General features: G+C 40.9%; 1 protein-coding gene across 2 annotated transcripts; it reads left to right on the top strand.

Annotated features, from left to right (window-relative positions):
- Positions 1–528: 528 nt before the first annotated feature.
- arhgef19 (Rho guanine nucleotide exchange factor (GEF) 19) lies at positions 529–25,973 on the top strand. Of its 2 annotated transcripts, none has more exons than XM_032570284.1 (16): positions 529–887; positions 18,466–19,162; positions 19,245–19,739; positions 20,436–20,568; positions 20,651–20,736; positions 20,821–21,077; positions 21,166–21,326; positions 21,440–21,592; positions 22,667–22,796; positions 22,967–23,041; positions 23,132–23,221; positions 23,323–23,486; positions 24,206–24,364; positions 24,456–24,535; positions 24,624–24,728; positions 25,570–25,973. In XM_032570284.1, exons 2-16 carry the CDS (start codon positions 18,487–18,489, stop codon positions 25,722–25,724), a joined length of 2,919 nt encoding a protein of 972 aa, XP_032426175.1. In that variant the 5' UTR covers positions 529–887; positions 18,466–18,486; the 3' UTR covers positions 25,725–25,973. The 2 variants fall into 2 exon arrangements, with proteins under 2 accessions (XP_032426175.1, XP_032426184.1); XM_032570293.1 differs by lacking the exon at positions 529–887 and adding an exon at positions 898–995.
- Positions 25,974–26,285: the final 312 nt, after the last annotated feature.

Below are 26,285 nucleotides of genomic sequence, written 5' to 3'. Positions count from 1 at the left end.
AATGTGGAGCAAATGAAAGAAAGAAGTGAATGAAGGGAGGACAAAAAGTCAGTATGAAAGAAAAAGTAAAACAAAAGAGATGCAAAGACACAAGGAAGGAAACAAATCTTTGAGCATGAGAATAAATGCAAATAATTTTCAAGACTTCTCCAGACCTGGAAAATCCTAAAATCAAACCTCAAACCTTTCCAGCCTGCATAGGACTCGGATTTATTTGCAAATAAATAAATTTAATCTGACACATCCAAATAAAATGAAGGTCTGGCCTCGCACAAAAATAGCAGTTTCAGGTTAAACAGTGCAGATACATTCATGGAGTATGAATCCTTTTTCAAGGCACTGCATACACTTTCGTATCGGAGGGTCATCATTTTCGTCCCTCTCCCTTTCTCCTCTTTCTGTGTCAGGGAAGGTGCTGAAATGAGACACTAAATAACTATTAGAGGAAGGGCAAGAGAAAGGGAGGAGAATATGAGGAAAAAAAAGGAGAGCTCTTCCTCAACAGTAGCAGAGAGAGAGGAGAAAGAGAGAGAGGAGGAGGGTGGGAGGGTAAAGAAGCTCAGGGAGAGACTGGATCTGCATTATAAGTAGCTGAGAGCAGCAAGTGTCGGGTGTTTTCAACCTGTTTTTTAAAATGCTCTAATGCGAGGAAAAGAGCGAGCGGAGCAAAAGGAGGAGAAACCAAGAAGTGGGACATCAGGTCTGAAAAGTCTGCTGTGATTAGGAAGAAAGCCAAGTGCAAAGAAGGGAGGAGGGGAAGCCGAGAGGAACACAAGGCAGCAATGGATTGCAGAATGGCTCGGCCTGACCCTGGGACGGCCTGCTGGATTCACACACTGCCGCTGGACGCCGTCCAGCACACGCTCTAGGCTGCGAACGCCGGAGAGGTACGGGACCGGTCGTCCCTCAAAATAACTGAGCACATAAATCAACATTTTAGCACCTTCAAAACACATGTCATCTCAGCACTTTGTTGCAGCAGCAGGGAGTGAAAGGTGAGCTGTGCTGTTTGGGACTGAGGCTGTGCTTCCTGTTTGTGTGCTTGGTGAAAGCGAAGCTGTGGAGCTCATCCAGGTGACCTGCAGGCTCAGGAGGAAAATTTAGGATTTGTATTTGGAGACAAAAACTAAATTAAAGTCCCTCTTGGATGGAGAATGTCAAATTATCCAGCTCAAGCAGATGCATGTTTGGTACATGAGAGATGATTAGCTTCCCTGTGCATTTGATTCCCTTTGAAGACGCTGTTGCTTCTTGCATCGGTAATGTTTCCAGCAGCTCCTTAGGCAGTGAGGCTTTAAATGCGACGGCTGCAGCGCAGCAGTGAGCCGCTGCAGAGCGAGGCAGGTAAGTGCATGCCTGGAATATGTTAGATGAAAGGCTGTTGGGGGAACTGTACTTGGCTAAAAGTTGGCGCTCGCCTCTCCTTTGTGGAATAGTTTAAGGTAAGGCTGAAACCTGCGCACTTACCTGTGGGCACTGCCAGGCAGAGCACTTTTTACTCACCCGCAGGGGTGTGTGTGTGTGTGTGTGTGGGGGTGTGCGTGGGGGTGTGCGTGTGTGTGTGTGTGTGTTTTGAAATGTGTGAGTCATATCTTCACTCAAGTTCTCGTCCAGTTGTTGTGTGCATCATCCGGAGGTGCCTTGGTTGTTCAAACTTTATCAGAGAGAAGGTGAGCTGAGGTGAGACCGTCTGCCCACCTGATGACTAAGAGCTTTGTCATGTGAGGCGTCTGCAGCCATGCCTGTATAAAATAGTCTGGCAGTAAATAGGCTGGTGCACAATATGGTGATGTAAATGGTCGGATTTACTACCTTAGGTCCAGAGATGTGTACAGTGCCCAAAAATTAGAGTGAAGTAAGAGTAGTACTACTTCTATATATATATATACAGTACAGACCAAAAGTTTGGACACACTTTCTCATTGAATTCATTGAGAAGGTGTGTCCAAACTTTTGGTCTGTACTGTATATATAAATTTATATATATATATATAAATTATTAAAGTATTAAAGCAGATGTCCAAGAAATTACTCAAATAAGAGTTAAAAAGTATTTGGTACAAAGAATATTCAAGTACCGAGTAACAAATCATAACATAAAGCGTTCAATAATTAAAAATGACATCATCAGAGCAACCGAAATATAAAGTTATAATGTTAGTACTTTAAGGAGCAAAATGAAAATAAGTCCTATAAATAATTATAAAATAACACAATCAGGCAAATTTTTATTTTGTTTCCAAATTTATGTGTTTCAATATGAAACTTTAACACAAACTGAAGATGTTTTTGTCAGTCAGTTTTGTCAGTTTGTGTTTGTGTCTGGTAATGTTTTGGTTAAGCAAGCTTGTTTTTCGTTTAGTGAAATTACGCAGAGTGGATAGAGTAACCAGAATTTTGTTTTACTCAAGTAAGATCAACAATATTTTTATAAAGTTACTTAAGTAAAAGTAAAAAGTGCAGTGTAGGAAAAATACTCCTAAAAGTCATTTTTTTCCCCAAAAAAGTTACTCAAGCTCATGTAACTAGACACTACCTAAACAGGTTACTGCTGACCTGAATGCACCACCTGCATGTTGGGTAAATGTGTAGCAGCACAACGTATAAATCTGGACCTTGAACCACTTAACTGCCGTTTATCACAGCCAGTTGGTCCTCTGCATGATCACTGACCGCTTGATAACCCTTTGCTTTGAAATCCTCTCTTTGTGAGAAAGAGATCAGAACCAGGCCAAAAAGCTGTGAATGAATTTCTCCCCTATAGGCTGCTTTAGATTTGATTTCTTTACGCAAGTCTGCTCACATAACACTGAGATGTAAAGCATGGCTGCCCTCCCACTTCCTTCTTCCCCCACGAGTGTCTGGAGAGCACCTGCCCCCATCACCTGCCAGTCAGACGGCGGCTGTCTGAGCATGTAGGGGTGAGTCTGTGTGTGCACCATATAGGAAAGCAGGCGGGATACACACATCAACTCAGTTCCGTCATTTAACTAAAGCTGCACTCAAATACTCCCTCTGCTGCAACGCTTTGTAACAGCGTCGCATGTTTAGGATGTTTTCACTAGAAGCTAGATCAAAAATACTTTGAAAGATTTTGTGTTTTTTGCTGGACGTACGTCCGTTTTCAAGTCCTACCTTAAATTCTCTTTTGGATTTACATCTGAACTTTGACTAGGCCGTCCAAACATATAAATATGCTTCAATTTGGACCATTCCACTGTGGCTCTGGCTACATCTTTTTTTTTTTTTTACTGGAAGTCGAATCAAGTCGAGTTTATTTGTGTAGCACATTTCAGCAACAAAGCAGTTCAAAGTGCTGTACATCATAAAAAGATAACGCAGCAACCAGTTATGAAACAGGCAGTAAACAACGTCTCTAGTCTAATGTCATCATCAGAATCATAAAGCAAACAAATCGGATATAATGATCAACGTTCCACTTATTATGAATCAAAGGCAATTCTAAGCAGGTGGACTTTCATTTGCGCTATATTTTAGATAGAGGTGTCAAAGTAAAGGAGTCTTTGATGCTTTTCTGATTTTTGTTTGTAAGACATTTAAAAAACCATTTAGAGTTTTCATTCCACATCAAAGCGTTCCACTATTATTCCCACCTCACAGTTTTCCAAACCATTACGCATCACCGACTTAAAGAAAACAGCAGTTTCAACACGGGCGCTGGAGTTATTTTAAACAAACTCGGTCACTTTTTCGCCCTGTTGGCTCGCGGCCCAGATGCCAGCAGCTTTAATAGTCCATAATAGCAGCTTTTGCTCCTGCGCGTGCATAGTTTCGGTGTTTTCTTGCTTCCTGTCTCAGCCCAGAGTTCAGTTTCAGAGGAATGAGCATGCCAAGTCATTCGGGGAATGTGGAATAGAGTCTCAGTGTGTCAGAGAGGCTCATCTGGGACGGTAGCTGGACATGCCCTTGTCATGAAGCCAAGACTGTAAAGCAGACCACCTACTGAGTTAAGAACCTCGTGCATTCAGGTGGTAATTATTAAGCCGTGTAGCAGCAGATGTAGAAAGGTTTGCTCTTATCTTCCAGAAAGCAGGAGCTTTGACACGTTCTAGGCAGCAGTTCTCCTTCTGCTCCTCTCAGGATTATTTTGTCTCCTTCTGCTCAATACACGAAGGCTGCATCAGTCAGAATCTAGACATTCGAGCCTCCGGCCGTGAACGCTGCGGACAGCCCTGCACACCTGTCTGGCTCTGCAGCCCTCAGGTTATTTCACATTCAGCCTCGGCCAATTTAATGCAGTGTGTGCTGCACTTTTTTTTTTTTCTACTCAAACGGTTTGCTTTTGGAGGTTGGCTAACACTTCTTCAGGGGAATAGTTTGTTGTTGTTTTTTACCCTGTGTGTCTTTGCTTCTCCGAGAAAAACTAAAACTCCAAACGAGTTGCTATCAAAACACCTCTAGCTTCTTTTTTTTCCATATTCTTTCCAATTGAAGCTGTGCAGCACCCATAGCTGCAAGGTTGTCAGTTGTATGTGTTTGGTGTTCATATTTACCCAATCGCATTTAGAAAACAACACACGACTGTAAAGCATCCATGTCCAGATAAGAAACGTTGGGAATGGGGAGTTGCTGATAGCGTTGGAGAGAAACAGAGTTTGAAAACAGGAACGAATAGCCAGAGTTAAAACTTGAGCAGATAAATGCAGGGGCTGCATCAGAAAAGTAGGTCACACTTTTGGAAGGATCTGCTGCACAGGATCAGATTTGAACCAGAATGCTGTGACTGACAGTTTGAGCCCAACAAGCCCAGTCTCTTCCTTTTTGACAGATCAGGACGGAAATAAGGTGCATTGGAGTCTAACAAGCATACAGATTGAGAAAAACAAGAGTTTGGATTTTATAAAAGCTTTTACAGAAAGCAAACTGCATTTTAAGACACTTGTAACTATGGAAAATGATCAATCCCAGCCGTCATTAGTGCATAATTTGCAGTTATAAATTGAAGTTGCTCATCATGCCAAAAAGGATGTAAATCACTTGCTTATTGTTTTAGCAAAAAGAAAGATTTAATATATGTCAAAGTATTTTTAGATCATCTCTATCCAACGCAGAACCGTCTACGTCAAACCAACGCAGATCAGACTGGAGAAACTGTGAACTAGCCCTGATTTGTACAATTAATAGAAAGTTTGACTTAGTTCAGTTCAGTTTAGTTTCTTTTTATAAACCTGTTTAAAAAGAGTAATTTTTTTTTTTTTGCAAAGCAAGAAAGATAAATAAAAAATGTAACAAAAACGATTAAAATTTAGAAAAATAAATAAAAAGCTAAAGTTGTGAAGCAGTAGCTTGGAACCCCTTCCGCCCACCAACGTTGTGATTCCGTGTTTCAGATCAGCAGTCATGATTTTATATCAGACCAGGCGATAACCTGAGGAAACAGAAACATTTTCTTAATTTTCAAATGGTGGAAATTAAGAGATAGAAAGCTAACTAAGCCAACCGTGCCCCATTGTGGGAAGTAATTTTCTCCTAAGATCTAATAACAGCTTTCGTCGTTCTGGCAACAACCACCACCATCACAAGTTTGTGATGACAGGCAGTGAGTTTATTACACCGTCACTCCGACTCCTCGTTGCAGAATTGACTTCAAGCACGAACACTGTCTTCATCTCATATCCATCATACTTTTCCAGAATTTTACTAGATCTGCTTTCTTTCTGTTTTTTCTTTTCTTTTCGTTTTGGGAGCCGGTACGGTGGCACAGTTGGTTTGGTTCTCAGTCTGGGGTCTTTTTGCATGGAGTTTTCATGTTCTCTCTATGTGTGCATTGATTCTTATTGGGTACTCCAGCTTTCTCCCACAGCCCAAAAACATTAATTGGTTTCTCTAAATCACCCTTTGGTGATTTAGAGACTGTGTGTGTGTGTGTGTGTGGGCGTGTGTGGGTGTGTGTTTGTCCTGTGTCTCTCTATGATGCACTGTAATGGACCGGCGACCTGTCCAGGGTTTTCCCCCTGACTCTCGTTCAATTACCACGGGAGAAAGTCCCTGGCAACTCTGTGAAATAAGTGGGTACAGATGATGGATGAGTAGATGTTTTTTTCTTTTCACTAAGTTGCGTGTTTACTGGTGTGTTTCAGACGGTGCTCTTTTACCCATGTGTGTTTGACCTTAAGGTCACAAACAGATTCTCCTTCCAGATTTGCTGCTATACAGCAGAATTCCATACTTTGTTAATTACGATGCAGCATTTAGTTCCTGAAGAAGATAAGAATACCCAGTCATCACTCTACCACCACAATGTAAGCCCATGGGTATGAAATGTTTCTCTGAAATGTTGTTAGTTTTGCACCTGGTGTATCTTGAGACTACAGCTTCTTTTACCTGCTCAGTCCGCTGCGTGTCTTTTCAAAAGTCTAAAGGATCAACAACATGTTTGGAATGTGAGAAGAGGCTTTGTTTGCGCTTTGGTCAGCATTTAGTGTGATTGTTTCTTATTGTTGTGTTGTGAACTTTGACCTTAACTGACACGATTAGGTCTGCAGCATTTTCTCCTGGAAGAATTGTTGGTGTGGTCGTTAAGTTAATTTTGGCCAGCCTCACCTGGGAAGATCTTATATGGTTCCATGTTTTCACCGTGTCTCTGTGGTTTACTGGTGACCCAAAAACCTTAGAAATGGCTCTGTGAGGTTCGCCAAACATTAGGCTAGTGAAACTGGACCTGATGAAGGTCAGGAGCCAAAACATGTTAGTCTGCTAATGAACTTGTTTGCTTGCACTTCTGGAGTCTTCACTTCACCAGATTTTTCACCCTCCATGCCATTAAGTTGAGCCAGAAACTTTTGGCTCTCTTGTGAAACTAAACACAAGTTTCTAAAAACAATTAGTGAATTTATGATTTAACAAGATGTGCAATTACTTTCTATTCGTGCAGGGACAAGTTGGTTTGAAAAGCATTTTCCCCTCAGTACATGGCAATATTGTCTGAACTCTGTTATATAAACACACTTCATTTTTGAATGATATTATTTTTTGGGGGGAGGGAAGGGGGGATCAGAAAGACTTGTCTCAAAAAAAGCACTAAAACAATGAAAAAATTTTTCAAAGCCCTGTGTTTCCTTACTTTCTTCAAAATAAGGGCTTCAACCACGCATAACAGTAAAGCACTCAGCAATCCAAAACCATGCAGGATCTAATTATACCTCTATAGTTGTTGATGATTCTGTAATTTCTAAGCAAACGTCATGAGAACAAACAAAAAGCCAGCCATTAGACATTTACTGATTATGCCATCCCAAGGCTTCCTGGTGCCCGACAGAAACTTCAACCTTTGAAAAATGGATCATAAAAAGCAGTTAAATCATTCACTAAAACAGCAAAGCCACTCATGGCTTGAGCAAACATTAATTTAAAAAAGTAAACAAGGCATATATTAGACTCCATTTTTAGCAGTGGGGTAATACAGTGTTTGGTATTCTGCTACTTACACTGATAAGTGCACTCAAGAGATGGCAAACAATGGAAACGTTGAGCTTCATGAGGGGTTTGTTTTGTACGTTTTCAGCCAATAGTGTGTAAAAATGTCAGCTGCTGTTGCCACACATGTTAGAAACTCCAATGACACAGGGGAGGTTTCTACTGAAATGTTATTTCTTATTTCACCCACGCATGAGATAAAACGGACAGAACAAGAGTTAACCAAGTACTGCGTCCGAATTGCAACTCAAGGCAAAGTCTCATCATTCTTCACGGTTCAGCGCAACAACCTGGTCAGACTTCAATGGAACTCTTTCACAGGATAAAATGGACAATTGTAAAATTATGTGGCATAATGATGCTAGTACCAGTTGTTTGTCTTGATGTCTTTAATCCGATTAGGCACTTCTCCACGTTTCTATCCCAGTTTGGAGGACTCCATTGCGGTCTGCTCCTCCTAGCTGTGGTCGACTCTTTGATTATGTTTGCAGCGACACTCAGCAGTGGAGAACCTCGAGGTTGTGTTTCTGATGGTCTCACATAAACCCAAATATTTCATTTTGTTTTATGGAAATTCCTTTCTGGCCCAAACATAATGAGCACAGTTCAAGCCAGCCGAATGGTTTGCCATAAATATATCTGTATTACCTTATTTTTTACCATGTGAAACCATTAGTGCAACTGAATTAAAACAATCCTGCAAAGAGGAGTGAAAGAGATGTAAAAGACTCGTTGTCTGTCACAATGAGCAATTAATTAGTTAGTGATTAACAGAAATGAACTTGATCATTTCTGTCCTGATCATTAATATTTTTCAAGGGAAACACAGTGACAACATAACTTATTTTTTGTTTCTGTGGTATGTGTGTATTTTTGTCAGTTTTATTTATTGTCGCATTTTACTTTGGATATCACCACCTTCCTAAAATAATAGCCTTAGTCATTTTTTTTTTTTTTTTTTGTCAAAAGTGATTTAGGCCAAAATAAATAAATCAACCCCTGATTTATGCCAATAGATGGCAAAGTTAAAAAAAAAAAAAAAATCCCTTTTGGCAAAAAATGACTTAGGCCATTATTTTAGGAAGATGATGATATTTAAAATGTCTTCCATTTCCTGTGCTAAGTGTTCTTTACAAAATTACAGGTTATTGGTTTTTGAGATGATGAAATTGCATTATTATTCCATTATCAACATATCACTTTAAAAATATTTCAAAACAACAATATTATCATTTATCGCAATCATTTCTGGAACAATGTATTGATTTATCGCCCAGCAGTATATATTATTGTGACAGCTCAACAATTGCTGGTTTGTAAACACTTAATAGCAATTGTGTTTGCTGGCTATTAGGTTTAGGAGGCTTTGTCTTTGTTGCATAGCGATTGTTTTGTGTAGCTTTGCTAGTTTTTTCCTTTTTTTCTTAACAAATGTGTTTATTCCTGAAACTAAATATGATTTATTCTGGCAACCTCTCTATAAATTCAACTTGTCTGAGATAAGGACTTCTGGCTAAACAAACCCACGAGCATTACTTTTGATGCGAGGATTTCAATTGTATTTTTTGAACTCGGACATCTTATTTAAATAAAGCAGGTCTCTAATGCCAGAAAACATCTTGTTCCTTTCAATCTCATTGCTTACAGACACCCTGAGTCTGTCTAAAACTACTGATTATGGGATTTTCAGGCTTTACTACCTGTTCAGCTCGTTATTAACATGGCAGCTTTTGCGATTTATGACAAAGCGCCATATTTGGATCAGGTTGTTCCAACAAGTTTTGTCAATGGCTCCTTTGTGTCCTTCCTAGTCACAGCGTGCATCTTCTGCTGCAGTGGAAAACTGAATTTGCAGGGAGTCGGGGTTAAAGGTCCCAAAGCTCTTGCGTTTACGTGTGAGATGGTCACCATTTTTCCAAGTCTGGAAGCGAACTATTGCTGTTTGTCTGGCACTGTAAGCGGGAATCCCCTTGGGCGGGTCAGGGTCAGCTTGTTGCTTTCAGTCAGAAGCTGATGGATGCTCATGCTCACTGTCACCCAGGTGGACCTTGCATTGCGGCGTTCTGTGGGTGTGTAGGCAGGTACCATCATCGTGTCCCAGAAGGTTCTGACTACGTAGCCTGAGGTCTTGGAGGAGGATTAAGACAACCAGAGGTATATTTAAGCATTTGGGTAACCCTCCCCTCGACCTTCTCCATAGCCCTGCTCATCTGTCTCTGTAGGCGAAAGCTGGAAGACAAATGAAGACGTCCATGACCCGACACAAAACAGGATGTCCAACTTCAGGCGAAAAAGGTGGACACCACCTTGACATCAGGTGTGACTTCTCTAATTGGAATTTTGGAAGAGTTTGTTTTGGCAAGAAATAAAGAAACCCATTAGTACGCCATGAAAGTTTTTGTTGGTTTTCATTAATCCATTTAAGCCAACTCATATCTACAAAGCTTGGCATGAGTTAGCATTCTCATGAAGTTCAAGTAAACAGACAAAGATACGTTTGTACTTCGGAGGACACAAGTTGAGTCACATTATTAATTAATTACTCAACCGTAGAGGCCAACAAAAGGCGAGATTCAGATTCGTGAGGTGGTGGAAAGTTACCAGAACCTCACTGCTTATCACCCGTCGACGAGAGCAAAATGAATCACAAACTTGTCTGTGTTAACGGAGTTCTTTTTCCAACAAGTGAGGCTACATGACATCATGTCTTGTCTCCGCAGACAGAGCTGGGCTCCTTAAATCCACATCTTGGCAATTAGTGGTCTAACGTGACCAAGTAAAACTGCGATTTTGCACATGAACGCCAGTAGGTCGCACCACACTGCGAGGACACTCGGCTTTGTCTGACCAAACACGCTCAACCTGAGCTCATGGAGAAAGTTGTGTGCCAACAAAGGGACAAACTGTGAGATATTTTTTTTAAGTATTTCCTATTGCTGTTTGAGTAACAGGATTTGATTATTTCCATTTGTACATTGTACACTTGTGCCAGTTGTATCAATTTGTGTTCAAAGTGCTAGAAATATATTGTTCTCTAATGTTATCTTTGCTCACATGAACTTGTGAATAATGGGAGAGGTTCAAACGCATCTGCCCTTTTTGTGTATTCTAAAGTTTTTGTTGGAAAACAAATTGTTCTGAACATTTTAACTGAAAAGGTAACCCATGTAGTTTTCACGTCCTGCACATTTACGTTTGGTGACCTGTCAGATCCGGTTTCAAGTCTTCTGCATCCCTTTATCAATGAATTACAGCTCTACAGACTTTATGAGCATCCCTTTGATGAAAATGTGAATGTTAAACACAGGTATCCCTTTTATTTTTTTGGCTCAGATGGCTTATATTTGAGAGTAGTTGGACAGAAAAGTGGGTAATGAAAGAGGGGGAAGACATGCAGCAAAGGTGATCAGACCGGGAATCGAACCTGCGACTGAGGTCTCCTTATGTGGGTTGTGCTCTACCCCAGAACCACCACAGTACCCCGGTCGGTACCGGATCTGTCCCTGGTGAAGCTTGCATCATGACGTCAGATGTAGGATATGAACGCAGCATTTAACTTAATTGTTTCAAGTAAAGTCAAAGTAAAAACGTCCTTTAAGTTAAAAAATTTGTAACTTTTAAGTTAATTCGACGCAAAAAGTAAGATGTCATCACTAAACCTAAAGAATTAAGTGAGATTAATGTAAATTAGTCCATGACATGAACTACAGCTCAATTACACTTTTTAGAGTGTGGTTCAAAATGGCCTCCAGTGAAGAGTGACACACCTGCTAGTCTTCTTCCATCTGAACTGTGTTCAGACCTTGAGGCTCGTGGGGATACTTTTTGTGCGATCTAATCTTCAGTTCTTTTTACATTAATTTTCAATTAAATAGAAGTTAGATGATCGACTGGACTTTTTTTTTTCCAACAGTTTTCCGTTCTTTCTCCAGAAACAGTCAAGAGCTTCCTTGGCTTTGTGTGTTTGTGGCTATTTTCTTAGACTTAGACTTGTACTTTATTGATCCTTTGGGAAGACTCCCTCAGGAAATTGAAGTTACCAGCAGCTCCCAGGCAAAAAACAAAGATAACACACAGTAAGCAAAAGTGCAAAAGAATACAAAAATACAAATTAAATACTAAGGTACATACTAAATGTGAGTAACCAAAACCTTAAATTATGCAAGAAAAACCTTAAATTATGCATTAAATTATTAAATTTAATGCAATTAAATTATTCCTTGGAATCTTCATTCATTTCATCTTCACAGTTTTATCAAGAGTGTACACTTCTCCTTTCATCTTCTTCTTCACTAATAGGAAGTCTGCCAGTGCGCTTCAAGGCAGCCCACACAACTATGCTCCCACCTGCAGCAAGCTTGTCCTTAGGTTTGGTGTTTTTGCGGTAAAGTGCAGAGCCACTCTTCCTTCACACATGGTGTGTGCAATGACGTCCAAAGCTTAGTTTTGGTTTCATCCGAGCAGACTAGATTTTCCCAGTTTTTCACTGGTTTGTCCAAGTCTTCTGCAGCTGATCATAAAGAAGGTTCAACATCCTTTCTTTACAAAAGTGTGCATAAAGGACGTTGCTGTTGAGTTATTTCTTTGTTTACTTGAGGAAAAATAGAGCTGCGATTTCATTGACTTTCTTATAGTCTCGCTGGCTGTTGGACAAGTTCTTTGGCTTTTCTTTTGACTGCCAGGAAGTTTTTAAGAGGAGGATTTAGTGAAATGACGTTCTCTCCCCTTCCTGATTGAGGCTTACACTGTTCAGATATTTTAAAGATGTTTTGATTTTCATATTGTTCAGAGCGATATTTTAGGCATGAGGAAACTTAAGGCTATCAGTCAATATTTAGCCAGCTGGTACTGATTTGCACAAACCAGAAGGAAAGTTTTCTAAAAATAACTGTAAAGTGATGTTTTTGCCAAACCAGCCCTCTCCCAGTGAGAGTTGTTGCAAACTGAGTAAAGAATATATTTTTTGGAACATTTTTAAATTTGACTTCAGAATAAAATGCTTTTTCTTCTCTGGTGGCTATTTACCGTAGAGTCATGGAAGATGGAATTACGAATGGTGCCTTTAATCAGTTGGATTAATCTATTGTCTGTGGCGGGGTGTGTGTGTGTGTGTGTGTGGGTGTGTGTGTGTGTGTGTGTGTGGGGGTGTGTGCGGGTGTGTGGGTGTGGGTATGGGTGGGTGTGTGTGTGTGTGTTTTAAACAAAACACAACCTTTGATCCGAATAGTGAGTGAAAAATATAGCCTAGAGTCAAGGTAGGAAGTGCTTTGTGGGGCATGAACAGAATATGACTTAGAATTTGAGCTAAAAATAAAAATCTGCAGGTAAGTTGTGAAATGTCATTGAGAACCACATATATAAGGATTTCTTTAAGCAGGGTTTTTTTTATCTTGGAATAATACTTTAGTCTCTGATTGTCAGACATAAGCAAACGCATTGTAATCCATTTTAACTGTGTAGAGGATTAACATGATCATTTTCCACTCACATGTTGCCTCTTTAAAACGCTGTTAGTGTAATTCTCCCAAACGTTTGCAAAGTAAACAGAGCAGACCTTTACGTCCTCATAAAGCGCATTATCTCCTGCATTAAATCCGTTTGTTTTAACATTCTCCCCTCCGCCCCGGGAACCATGAAACGCGCTTTAATGATGTGATTACGTAACATTTTGCTGCGTCAAGGAGCTGAATCAGCAGCGGGTTCGGGCTCCCTCGCGTGATCCACGAAAGGATTATTCGAGATGGAAATGTAAAAACATTGAAAAGTGCTCCTCGTGTGACTGATGGCATTAATGACGAGTCAGAAGGCCGTTCGTTAACTTCCCTACGCCAGACGTGGCGTCTTGGATCAGCCTGGTGAAATTACAGGGGATGAAACTATGGCAGCAAAGTCCTTAACAGTCACAAATAACAGCCTGGTGTGACAAGCAAAATTACACGTCTAAGGAGTAAAATTTTAATGGCGTGATATAATTGTATCAATGCGAGGAATGTGCAGTTTAGCTTGATGCTTTCATGTCTTGGTGGTGAAGCTTACTGTGATTTTTTTTTATGATCTTTTGAAGCTTTTGATCAAATAAGAAAAATGGCTAATTCTGTCTTTAAGATGGGGTTGGTTTACGATGGACTTAGAGTTAGTGCAGGATTGAGAGAAGAGTCATTCACTTAGATTGCAGCATATAAATCTTTTGGTCTGGATAATATATTGCAAATAACTCAGCTTTGATCTCCAGGTTACAGACGGTAGCTGCAGTTAAGCAAAGTTTGCATAATGCTGAAAACAGAGCAGGATTACAGCGTAAGCAGTGGCTGATCACCTGCAGACACCATTAAGATCGGGTCATTATGCAGCCGTGGTATGGATGTATTTATATGGCTCAGTGGCTGCACTATATGAGTGGATGATTGGAAGTAGTTCCCACACCCTCTCAGGTGTCCTGTGCCCGGGGCAGCCTGGCACAGGTAAGCACACAAAGGTGTTCTTTGTGTGCGGCCGGCCGGGAACAGGTAACCATTTGTGCCAGCCCTGCAATGTGCATGAGTCTTTCTGAAACAAAGACGGGTAGGATTTTCTGGCCGGCCTACCCCACAAGAGCAGGTGTGGCTTTTCAGTGGCTTCGTATTCGCCGAATGTGGCACAAGTGCGCTCGGTAAACAGAAAGATAAAACTGTGATTTCCACCCTGCGATTCCCAAGACAGCTAGCAGCATACGAAGACAGATAACCTTCGAGAAACAAACGTTTAAGTGTGCTTTTGTGTTCTTCAGAGACACTATGTGAGTGTATCTCGCAAGTGCAAAAGAAATTTAATATAATACTGATAAAGGTAAAAGAATAGGAAACAGTCATAGTTTGCTAATATTTGCAGCCTTTGAACATGAATATGAATGGCAAATGATAAATGACCTCTATGGTTTAATAGCTCTCAGGTGCATGCTGGCAGGAGCAAATAGTTAAAAGATAAAAAAGTTAAAAATTAACATTCAGTCGGCCTTTTTGTCTTAAAGTGCTCACTGTACACTGTTCACTCTGTTTTAGGCAACTGCAAGGTGAAATTAAAAGGAACATTTGCTTTTATTTCTTCTGTGCAGCTCTTTTGAAATGACAGGTTCACTAAGGAATACATTGTAAAATCAGTAGACTGAACTACGTGAAGCTTTATGAAAGATATCTGACTTTGTTGTGTTGGGTGTTGAGCGGATTAGATTCACAAAGGACGAAGTTGGATTACGTCATGTTCAGAGTCCACTGCAAAACTAAACATGGACTAGTCTGCGGGGCCTTTTAGGACAAAAACTATGTTTTGTCTCTCACACACTACTAAAGATTCATACACACTCACAAAATATTAAAATTGCACATATATACTACTAAAATGTCACACACGCATGCTATTTTCTCTCTCACACACAAAATACTAAAATTGTGCATGTTCACTATTAAAATATCACACGCGCATACAATATTTTTTCCTCACACGTACACATAAAAGACTAAGATTGCACATATAAACTAATAAAATATTGCACACGCATGCATTTTTTTTCTCTCTCGCACACACACACAAGACTAAAATTGCACATATAGCCTACACTACTAAAGTATCACACACACGAAGCATACAGACACACTATTCTGAATGATACTATTCAGATCGCGCATGCGTTGATACCACAGTGAAGTTAGCTTCAAGTTGGATATTGGCGCTCCACGGTGTAAGAGTTTAGCTCAAGGTTGATCCGATTTATGGACGCTAATTTCGGCCAGCCGTTCTCTACCGCGCCCTCACCTCCGAGCGCTGGTATTTTGTGTTTGTGAGAGAGAAAAATTGTACGTGTGTGTGACATTTTAATAGTATATATGTGCAATTTGTATATTTTGCGAGTAGTAGTAGTCTGTGAGAGACAAAACCTAGTTTTTGTCCTAAATGGCCCCTCATAGACTAGTTCCCCTTCCTTCATCAGTTTATGGTTCGTGTTTGTAGCCTGACCTTTTCCAGCTAACTATTCAAATCTCTTCTGTACACTTAGCTGTTAATAAACCTTAATTTATCCAAACTGTCACTAAAGCAGTTATTTATTATTATTTATACCTATTTCTATCAGAACAAGAATCCAGAGAAACCCTTACCAGTTTATAGATTACAGATGACTTATTCTTATTAAACATGGGGAACCAACATGTAGTTTTACACTTTTACCTTTTTGTCTTTCTTTCGGTGTGTTGTTTTGTTTGTATTTCTTTCTAATTCATGTAAAGCACTTTGAACTGCTTTGTTGCTGAAACTGTGCTATCTAAATAAAATTGCCTTACCTTAATTGCTTCATTACTTTAGTTGTAAAAAAAAAAAATAACCCAAAATGAATCTGAAAAGTTGGCTGATAATTTCTTCGATTGGAAATAGAGCCACAAATGTACCTCTAATAACATCTTGATTATACTTAAGCACATCAGCTAATAAAATGTCAACAAGTTAAACTATTGACATTTGTTCTGTCATTCTGGCTACTTGTGTGATGGACGGAGAGAAAACTCATGAGTTAAATTATAAAGTAGGCTGCAGCTTCATTCCTCTGTTTGTCTTTGCAGCAGGCTCTGTACAGTAACATCATTTTTGATGTTTAGAGCATGAACCTTCAATAGTCCAGTAAGAAATTTGTTCATTTTAAAGCAAGAGGAAAGGCGTATATTAACTAATACTTCAAACAAAGACACATGAATGCTCTAAAAGCCTGAGCTAAGCCTGGTAAGGGCTCTGCAGGCGTGCCGATTCTGAAAGCTTCGTGTCATTTTGTCCTTAGCCTCATGGCATCTACCGCTTCTTGTCACAGTCTCCTAGACGAGCTTCTGTGTGTAAAACTATTGAATGATTGGTCAGAATTTCGTGGCTGTGTTTGCTGCTGAAAACAAAACCCGAGCACTCAACTTCCAGACGTGGATCTTTCAAGTCAGAGAGCAGGACGGATAGTTTTGAGCAGCAATTATCCGAGACAGGCAGAAAGCATTTGCTGCTGGACCAAACACTGAACTTCCACCTATTCGGTTCTAGTTCGATGCAGCAGGTCAACAGCCCAGCGACGCTGTCTGTCTTTGTTGTTTTTCACTGAAAATAAAATTAGATGTTGCAGCTCATCAGTAATTATTCCTTCTCCTCTGAGCCTGTGAACTTGTAATAGTCGTCGTCCCGCTCTGTCATGATTTCTGTGTTTATTCCACTGTTGTTTGACTTCACCTGATTCTGCCGGGCCCTTTACACACAGCAGTCACCGAGCTCTTGCCTTTGATGGAAAATATTGACTGTTTTCTGGATAAAATAGCCAAAGTTTGTCTTCAAACGTTCTTAGGGTGCATAACTATTACTCTCAAATAGACAGTTGCTAAATGTTGCCCAGATGAGCTGGGTTCAGCTTAAGTTTCTAATGTAAGAAAACAGCATTGTTGAGGCCAGTGTTCTCCTAACAGGTCAACGTCTTGAATGACGTCGTGAATGTGCTGATTTTAACATTTGTGTTTGTGGTTTTCTATTGTCTTGTTGTGATTTCCCTCTCCCCCCCAAGTCTTTGTTACAAATCTGTGCAGGTCTTTTTTTAAAATCTGGGTAAATTGTTATAAACTTTGTTTTAAGGATTATTTGTTTTGTCTCCTTTTTCTGTTTCCTGTTGCTTGTTTTGTTGTTCAGTTATCTGCTCGTTGCTTAAAGCTGTGAACCAGGGCAACTTTGCGCCCTGGTTCACAGCACTACTTTTATGTGCCTCTACAGTTTTGCCCATCTCAGGCATGTCCTTTCCTTAGAAAAGCCAGAGAATAGCTGCTTAAAAATGGAGGAATTAGGTTCTCTTACTTTAACTGTTTAACAACAGCAGCCAAGCAGAAGACAAGAATGTTTGCCTTCTCCTGTGCATGAGACTGTGTGGTGATGTACGTCAGAGTTCCTGTAACAGGTGTTTAAAAGCAGGTCTTGAGGATTAGCTGCTCAGGAAGCAGCGGCGTAAAACGCAACAGAGCTGCCCTGGTGTGTGTGTGTGTGTTCAACGACTCTGTCGTGTCATTTTCCTCCATAACCAATTTCTGGCTTTTAATAGAAGTTCACAGCAAGTATTCAGTCGAGCAGCGATATCTGCCATCAAAGACACTGACAGGCTTTGTGATTGCTTGGTGCAGGTGAAAGGCGAGAGCGTGGAGGACGTGCCGTCTTCCTCTGTCTGTGTCGCTGTTGTGGGGTTCTGTCTGGGGCTGCCGTGTCGCTGTGTTTGTAGATGTTAAGTACAGGGGCCGGATGCCATGTGGAGAAGTCTTTAATTAGAGCAGGTAGACATTGCTCAGGAGACACACCAGACCAGACGTCAGCGCGTGTGTGTGGGTGTGGGGGTGTGTGTGTGTGTGTGTGGGGGTGAGTGTGTCTACCTGTGAGGACTGGGCCTGGCTGTTAAACATCCTGCACATCTCAATAGTTTTATTTTCTTTGTTTGTTTTACCTGTGAGTCTTTCTATAATGTGTGTGTGTTTTAATAATGTAGCTGCATGCTTTCAAAAATACACCAGGGTGTGCTGCACTCCTAATCAAAATCTACAGTCTGGGAAAAAGTTTGAGGTATTCACGTTTAACACTACTGGGTCATAACCAGTAAGGACTTTTGGGCTGAAACAGGCTGCTCATCACCTGACCAAAACTTTGAGACCGTTTGTTAAGAATTTGACTTGTTCAGGTTAAAACTAGATGATGTAACTTTTATTTAAAAATATGTTCTTTTACATATTTATTAAAATAGTCACTATGTTTTGACACTTTGACATATGACAGATAATCAGTGAAATAAATCAAGCTCCTCTTCCTCCCTGAGCTACTATTTTTTTTTTTGGAGAAATCCAAACATGTCAAAAACGTATTTTTAAAAAAGTCACATACAATACCTTTACAGGAATTGTATGTTTTATCACAGCAGTACGATATCACACTGATTCCATTTGGGATCTTTCACACTTGCATGCAAATTAATTCCATTTTTGTTTTATATCTGTGTTGCTGCAGCTCCTATGTGGCTGTCTAGCCATGCTCCCTGGGTATGGATTCTCACCTTTTCCTGATTTCCATCCCCACCTTCACGCTTTTCGCTGCCGAGGAGAGAGCCCCAGCATGTGGATTCCTGGCTCCGGAGAGTCCCACAGTCCGAGCGAGTCCAAGGAGGGTCGGCCTCTCCTCCATCCCATCCATCCCAATCACGTGGCGGTGTGCCAGCAGGAAACGCTGGCGTTCATTGAGCTACAACAACCAGCACCTTCTAAGTTAAACGGTCTTGGCTCTCAGAGGCAGAGCAGTGATCCAGACGCACACTCACAACCTCTAAATGGTTTACAACAAACTCTTAATGAACTGAATGACATGCAAAAAGGCAAACACAGGACACACACTGATCATGGAATGAATGTAAACACTCCGTCACACGCTGTGGATGACGCTGAGGTTGTTCAGCAGACCAGCACCAGGACTTCTTGGCAGGACCAAAACGAGAAGCCTCGGACAGTAACGACAGTTTGCCGCCCACTCCACGCAGCTCTCAGCCTCCCTCTGTCCTTTCCTCTGTCCTCTTTGTACACAAACAGGGACTCCTGGGAATCTCGGGTACCTTACTCCTCATCCTCACCAGAATGTCCAGAGTTTCCGGGCCCACACGCCAGCCAGCCTCAGAGGAGAACATCACATGGATCTCTGAAAGAGAAGTCTATTCGTGAGTGGATGGAGCAAATCAGATTTTAGAAGCTTTTAACTCGTTTTCATTTAAGGTAAAATGGTTCTTTTCTTGTCCTCAGGGCGAAAGGTGCAGGTTTATTCTCCAGACAGCCCAAGCGATGAATCACTCAGCAGTCCAATCCTGGAGGCAGACTACATCTTCCCTGGACCTTTTGCCTCTTTTCTGGAGGAAGACCTCAGTGGATTATCTTCTCTGGATGCAGCTTCAACTCCCTCGTCCACAGCTGGCACGCCAGATCTCCCATGCATCAGCCATGGAGATATTTTCAGTGTTCAGTCAGAACCCTTGCAGATAATAGAGGACTCAGAATCCGGAGCGGAGGAGGAGGAGGGCGGCATCGTAGAGACATCGCTTCACCCAGCAGGGACCTTTTTGCCACGCAGTCGACAAACTGACCAAGAGCGCCGGCGTTTCTCAGCTTCAGAGCTAATATCAAGACTGCAACTCTCCCAGAGGAAGAACTCGTTCACCTTAAAGCTGGGCAAGTCATTGTCTGCTCGGGTGGCCTCCAAAGACAAGCAGAGCTCCAACAGCCTGAGCCCCAACCCGGACTGTGAGTGGATGCATGGATGGATGGATGGATGGATGGATGGATGGATGGATGGATGGATGGATGGATGGATGGATGGATGGATGAATGATATTATGACATGTTATGACATCACACAGTTGTTGCAGAGGTTTTGGATGCTCATCTATGATGCAAAATCTTCCTTTCAACTCAAGAGTGTTGTGTTGCATTGAGAACATGTGACTGAGGAGGTACAGTGAACTCAGTGTCATGTTAAAAATAACAGCTTGGGAAGATTTCAGCTTTATCCTGCTGGAAGAAGGCATCAGAAGATGGGCACAGTGTCAGAAAGGGATCAAGATGGTCAGCAACAACACTCTGGTGGGATGTGCGGTCAAAACAAGGCTCAATTTGTACAATTTGGTCCAAAGTGTGCAAAGAAAATTTCACTGCCACCACCTCTCTGAACCATTCCTTGGAATGCAATTTGGATCAATCCTTTCATGAGGATTTAGCACTGTCCTTTCTTCTTGAACCAGGGAAAGTTTTCAGCAGTCCATTACCATCTAATGTTGGTGAACTTGTGTGAATTGTTGTCCGTTTGTCGCTAACAAGAGTGCCACATGGTTTATCTAAGTAGGGCTCAATCTATTTGCATTGAATCATTCAACTGCTGCGACTGACTCAAGTTTGATACGTTTCTTCACATGTTCAACATTTTGTCTTTATTCGCTATAGATAAGTGTAACTCTAGACATCGCAGCTCGGGAGGCTCTAGTGACAGCGGCACCTACAGTCCTGTTGGAACTGGGCTCCCGCTGCCCAGTGGCGACAATGGGATGTCTTCTTATCGGTGGAGCACTAAACTTGGGTAACGAAAATCGAATGTGAGAATATGTTTTTCCAGTAAATCTGTGGAGTTTAAATAAAATCTGGTTGGTGTGGTTTCGCAGAGTGCGAAAGAAATCCATAGAGGAAGACTTGAGCATACCTTCATCATTTCCCACTTCAAATCGCCTGTCACGTTTTTTGCCAAGCTGTAAGTTTGCCTAAGTTTGCCTGTCTTACCATCTGTTATTCCTGCAACAAAAAAAATCTCCTGTCAACATTTTTGATTTTGCAGCGATCCTCTACCAGGAGTACAGCGATGTGGCAATCAACCGAGAGATCCAGAGGCAACAAGGGAAGGATCCAGGAACAGAGGAGGAGGGACTCAGAGATGAAGGCTCAGATGGAACTCCATCTCCGTCAAATCTTTCTCCATCCAGCTCGTTTCGCTCTTCTCGAGGCTCTGCATTTGCACTGTGGCAGGATATACCTGATGTGCGAACGAGCGGTCAGTTAGACACCTTCAGCAACGAGGAGAGAAAACTGCAGGAGGTGACGAAACGTCAAGCTTGCCTTTTTCTTTGGGGGTTGTTTCATCCCTTCTTTGACTTCTTCAATTCTTTGTGTTTTCCCCTTTCAGGCAAAGTTTGAGCTGGTAACTTCCGAGGCGTCGTACATTCGTAGCCTGACGATTGCTGTGGACCATTTCATGTTGTCTCAGGAGCTCACAGAGTGTCTTGGGGCTCAGGAGAAGCAGTGGCTCTTTTCCAAGCTGCCTGAAGTCAAAGATGTCAGTGAGAGGTGAAGAGATCTGCAGCCGATTGCCTCCCTTGCACTCAGACTCTATGTTTTAACACTTTCAGCTGTCATTCCTCACTCCCTGAGAGCGTTCTCTCCTCCATCGCTGTCTGCAGGTTCCTCCAGGACCTGGAGCACAGGCTGGAGAAAGACATTCTCCGTTTTGATGTGTGTGACATAGTCCTGGATCACTGCCCAGCTCTGAGAAGGGTCTATTTGCCTTACGTAACCAACCAGGCTTATCAGGAGCAGACATACCAGCGGTTGCTGTGAGTAATTGTTTTTGGTTTATGCTCAGTCGATCTGTTTCAGATCTCAGTACACACTCTTGGTGCGGTCTGTGCTTCTTGGTTGCTTTTGTGCAGAAGCTCTAAGCCAAATCTTGGGCTATCCAAATGCAATAACAAAGAGGCTTGCAAGAGTATTCATCGCTCTTGAATTTCTTCATTTTTCTCACCATTATGACCACAAACATCATTGTCTTTATTGAGATTTTACATGCTAGACCACTAGAAAGTAGGGCCTGATTGTAAAGACTAAGGAAATAAATACATATTTTTAAATCCTAAAATGAATTCATCTTTAACATCACCCATAAACTCTGACCAACTTTCCTCTCTCTATAAAAAAATGTACCCTCACAACATAATGCTGCATCACCCATGATTCATGGTGGGGATGGTGTGCCACATAACTTTTATTATATCGTAACAAAGAGTGGAGCTTTGGTCTCATGTGGCCAGAGTTCCACACTCTTCATGTTTGCTTTGTCCCTCGTGGTAAACTCCATGCAGGATTTTTTCATGATTTTCCTTTATCAACGGTTTTGTCTTGCAATTCCTCCTAAAGCATGCATATTTAGTTTTCTCTTATATTTGTAGGAATGGGAACGTAACATCATTCTGGGTGCCATCTTGTGGCAAATTGCTAATGCTTTTGGGTGTCTTAGAGGCTTTAATGTGTTCTACTCAAGCTTTCAGATTCATAACAACATAATAATTGTGACAGAGACTGGTGATTCAAGCTGTTTGAACCAATCAAATGAAACAATACAACCCTGTTCATCCCTGATTACTCCGCACATGCAATTAGAAACCAGAAGACGCCTCAAGACCCCCATACTTTGAGAATGAGTGCATTAATGTCCTCTGGTGTTGCAAAGTCCAACTTTATCCTGCTTCTATTCAGGTGTAAATTTTCACCTGCATGACTTAACTTGTAGGCGGCTTTTCTTGGCTGAGTTAAACTTTTTTCTCTCCCTCTCTCTCTCAGGAGTAAAAACAGCTGGAATTTTGATTCACCAAAAAAATCATTCAGAGTTTCATTTGTAAATGCCCTCTCAGGCAGGACAACCCTCGCTTCCCTGGCATCCTGGCTCGCCTGGAGGAGGATCCCATCTGCCAAAGGCTGCCGCTGACCTCCTTTTTAATCCTCCCGTTTCAGAGGATCACACGACTCAAAATGTTGGTGGAGGTACGACTTTGAACTTTCACAGTAGGGATCCTGTTCACCCTTGAAACACTCTGTAAACGGGGTGTCTGACTGACATTTTAGCGGAAACCATGTTCTTTCCGTCCAACTTTGTGAAGCTGAAATCCAGTTTACCTTAGGGCTTGCCTTCTTACACCATCTTTACTTTTCAGAACATCTTAAAGAGGACAACACCGGGCTCCAGAGATGAGGACACGGCCACAAAGGCTTTCAACGAGCTAAAAAAGGTGGTGACCGTCAGCTCTGATGACCAGAAGACCAGTATCATCACGGATGAGGTGTAGCAGTAATAACAGTGTTGGTGTGTGCCTCCTTAGATCATCAAAGAGTGTAATTCCAGCGTGCAGTCTATGAAGAGGATGGAGGAACTCATCCACCTCAACAAGAAAATCAACTTTGAGGGCAAAGTAAGTTACTTTTGTGAATTTTTCTTGTTGCTTTTAGCAGCTTTGAGCTCGATTTACCCAATTAGCCGACCCATCCTGAGTCTGGTTTTCTTCCTCTGCAGATCTTTCCTCTCATCTCCCAGTCCCGCTGGTTGGTGAAGCACGGTGAGCTCCTGGAAGTGGACACCCAGATGATGAGCATTTCGGGATCAAAACTCAAGCTGCCCACCAAGCCAGTGTACCTCCACTTGTTTAACGACTGCCTGCTGCTGTCCAGGAGGAAGGAGTAAGCGGCGCCATGTGGCATTAAACTTTAATTTGACTGCCTGTTTAGTGCGGAGATCATATCCCATGTTTCTTCAAAACATGTTGCTTTTATAGTTTTTAGCTCATGTATAACAGCAAGGATTTGTTTGTTACATTTCCCAAAGGGGGCAAATTTCTGTTGTCCCCTAAATGAATAAATACAAAGAAGGGAGGCTGCCGGTTTTAACTTATCATGTATCACCTGGTTTCATGTTTATTTTCTCAGGATTTGTATTTCAGAAATACATATGCACTGTTTATATATATATATATATATATATATATATATATATATATATATATATATATATATATATATATATATATGTACATTTGTACTTTATGCTTGTTTTATTTGAAATCTGAGACGTTTTAAACTAAATTTAGTCATTTTCTAAAAAAAAACACAAAAAAACAAATAGGCAGGGTTCATTTGCAGTCATTCTAGCAAAATGTTTCTTAAAAGATCCTAAAGCACGGCCTGGAATGAAAACTCATTTTCATTCCAGGCCACATCAAAATCATGAATTTCCTCAAAAAGTCTGTAGCAGAATGAATAAATAAAAGTCATTTTTAATAAACTGTTTTTTCGGTTACTGCACTAGAATTATAATTACACATAATAATAAAAAAATTTGTATTAAAGTGAAACATTAGGCTTAGATATCAATTGCAAAACCTCATCCGTTTTTGTTACAGCACATGGAAGTTCATGGTGTTTGTGCACGCTAAGATTGGAGAGCTGAAAGTGAAGGATCTCAGCCAGAAGCTGCAGGGAATCTCAGGCTTCATCTTCCATCTGCAGCTGTGTGAAGGCCAGCAGCTCAAACATCAGATCCTTCTCAAATCACACACAGAGTAAGTCAAAAAAAAAAAAAGAAACTTTCTCTCATCATCTCCACTCAGGGCTACTTTATGTTAATCTTTCCTATTGGTTGTGTCTGCCAAGGAGTGGTAAGCAGAGATGGATCACAGCAATGTTTCCATCTGATCCGTTTGAAGACATTGAGCAGGCCAGTGAAAATGATGGTAAGTAGAGATGTTTATGTGTGCAGCATATCAATGTATCTGCGCTAACATGTTTTTTTTTTCTTATTTTTATGTGTTTTTATTGCAGATATATCCCAGGTGCAGTGCATTAAAAGCTATCAAGCCCAAGAGCATGATGAGTTAACTTTGGAAAAAGCTGACATTCTTCAAGCTAAAACCATTACAAGTGACGGTAAGAGTCTTGAGCCAGTTTTAAACATAGTGCCTTGAAAAAGTACTTGTGGCCCTTGAATTTTTTTCACATTTTGTCACGTGAAAAATCCAAGGGATTTTTAAAAAATCATACTAACATAAACCAACAGAAAACAGCAGTAAGATGTAAATTGGGTTAAAAACGATACATGACTTCAACATACCTTTACATGTGAAAAGTGTTGTATGCATTTACTGTCATTCTGATGCCCCTAAAAAAATCCTCTGGAACAAAATTCTTTAACAAAATCACCTAATTAATAACAATTGTTGTAAATAACACCACAATTGAACTTATTGGTCTGCATGCTAAATGCTGGAAAATGAACACAGCAATGTGAAACACGGCGTATCAAAGTATGTTAGAATTAATGGGAGGACAAAAAAATACATTTTAGATGCTGCAAATAAGTTTGAGACCAAGCTTTGATGTAGAGCCATGCTTTAGATCAAAACATATTTGTCTATTAGAACGTCCAGACTTAAATCAAATACAGAATCTGTGGCAAGACTAATATTCAGAGATTATCTTTGTCCTATAATATAACAGAGTTTGAGCTGTTTTATCAGGCCACACTTTGGGCAATTTTCATTGTAAAACATTTTGAAAGCCACTTCACATTTATGCATGGCTTTGTGTTGGTCTAACACCTAAAAAAAATAACGTTTGTAGCAATAATGTGACGAAACGTGTAAAAGTCTAAAGGGTAAGATATGAACTGCATTCCAACTTCCTCGTGGATATTAGCGAAAGCATTCTGCGTGTCTAAAACGTGCGAAGCTTGGATGCTTGATGTGCAGGTGCTGATGTGTCTCTGCAGGCTGGGTGGAGGGCATCAGGCTGTCAGATGGGGAGCGGGGCTGGTTCCCCAAAACCTACGTGGAGGAAATCACAAGTCGGAGCGCTCGCCTCCGCAACCTCAGAGAAAACATCCGCATCAAATGTGTCACACAGAAACTGAAAGGGGAGGACTGAGAGCTTTTACTGCAAAGCTGCGATCCAGATGATCGTTTTCATTTAAGGTGGATGTCTGGAATTCTTACAGTCAGCAGGTGCTGAAATAAGACTTATTTTTTTCCTCTAACATGTTAAAAAGACAGCAAAAATATAAATTTCTATTTTACATTTTCATCTCAAACTTTTCACCTGCGTAAGTCTGTAAAAAAAAAAAAAAAAGAGGCTACATTAACGATTTAAAGCTCAAATTATTTATTTTTATGAAAACATTTTTACGACTATTTCAGTTTGGTATACAGTGAAAAAGCTTTGAAACAAGGATTTAACCCAGAAACAAAATTGTCTGCAATTTCTCCGGCTGAATATATCTTCAGTCATGTGAGCTTCGGAAGGCACACAGGATGAACTCAAGACATCAGATATTTGCTGCTGCAATGCCTCAGGACACAAGCTTTAGGCATCGCTTCTTCTCTTCACAAGGCCTTAAAACTCTGCTCTGTCTTCTGCATACGACCAAATCCTGAGCGGAGCAACAGATAAATTGATTTCTCAGGAGAGTTTCTGTATCTGAAACCATTA

The sequence above is a fragment of the Xiphophorus hellerii genome, chromosome 1 (assembly GCF_003331165.1).
Source record: "Xiphophorus hellerii strain 12219 chromosome 1, Xiphophorus_hellerii-4.1, whole genome shotgun sequence".
NCBI classification, from domain to species: domain Eukaryota; kingdom Metazoa; phylum Chordata; class Actinopteri; order Cyprinodontiformes; family Poeciliidae; genus Xiphophorus; species Xiphophorus hellerii.
Note: the sequence above shows the minus strand (reverse complement) of the source record. Positions and strands in the feature narration are given on the sequence as shown.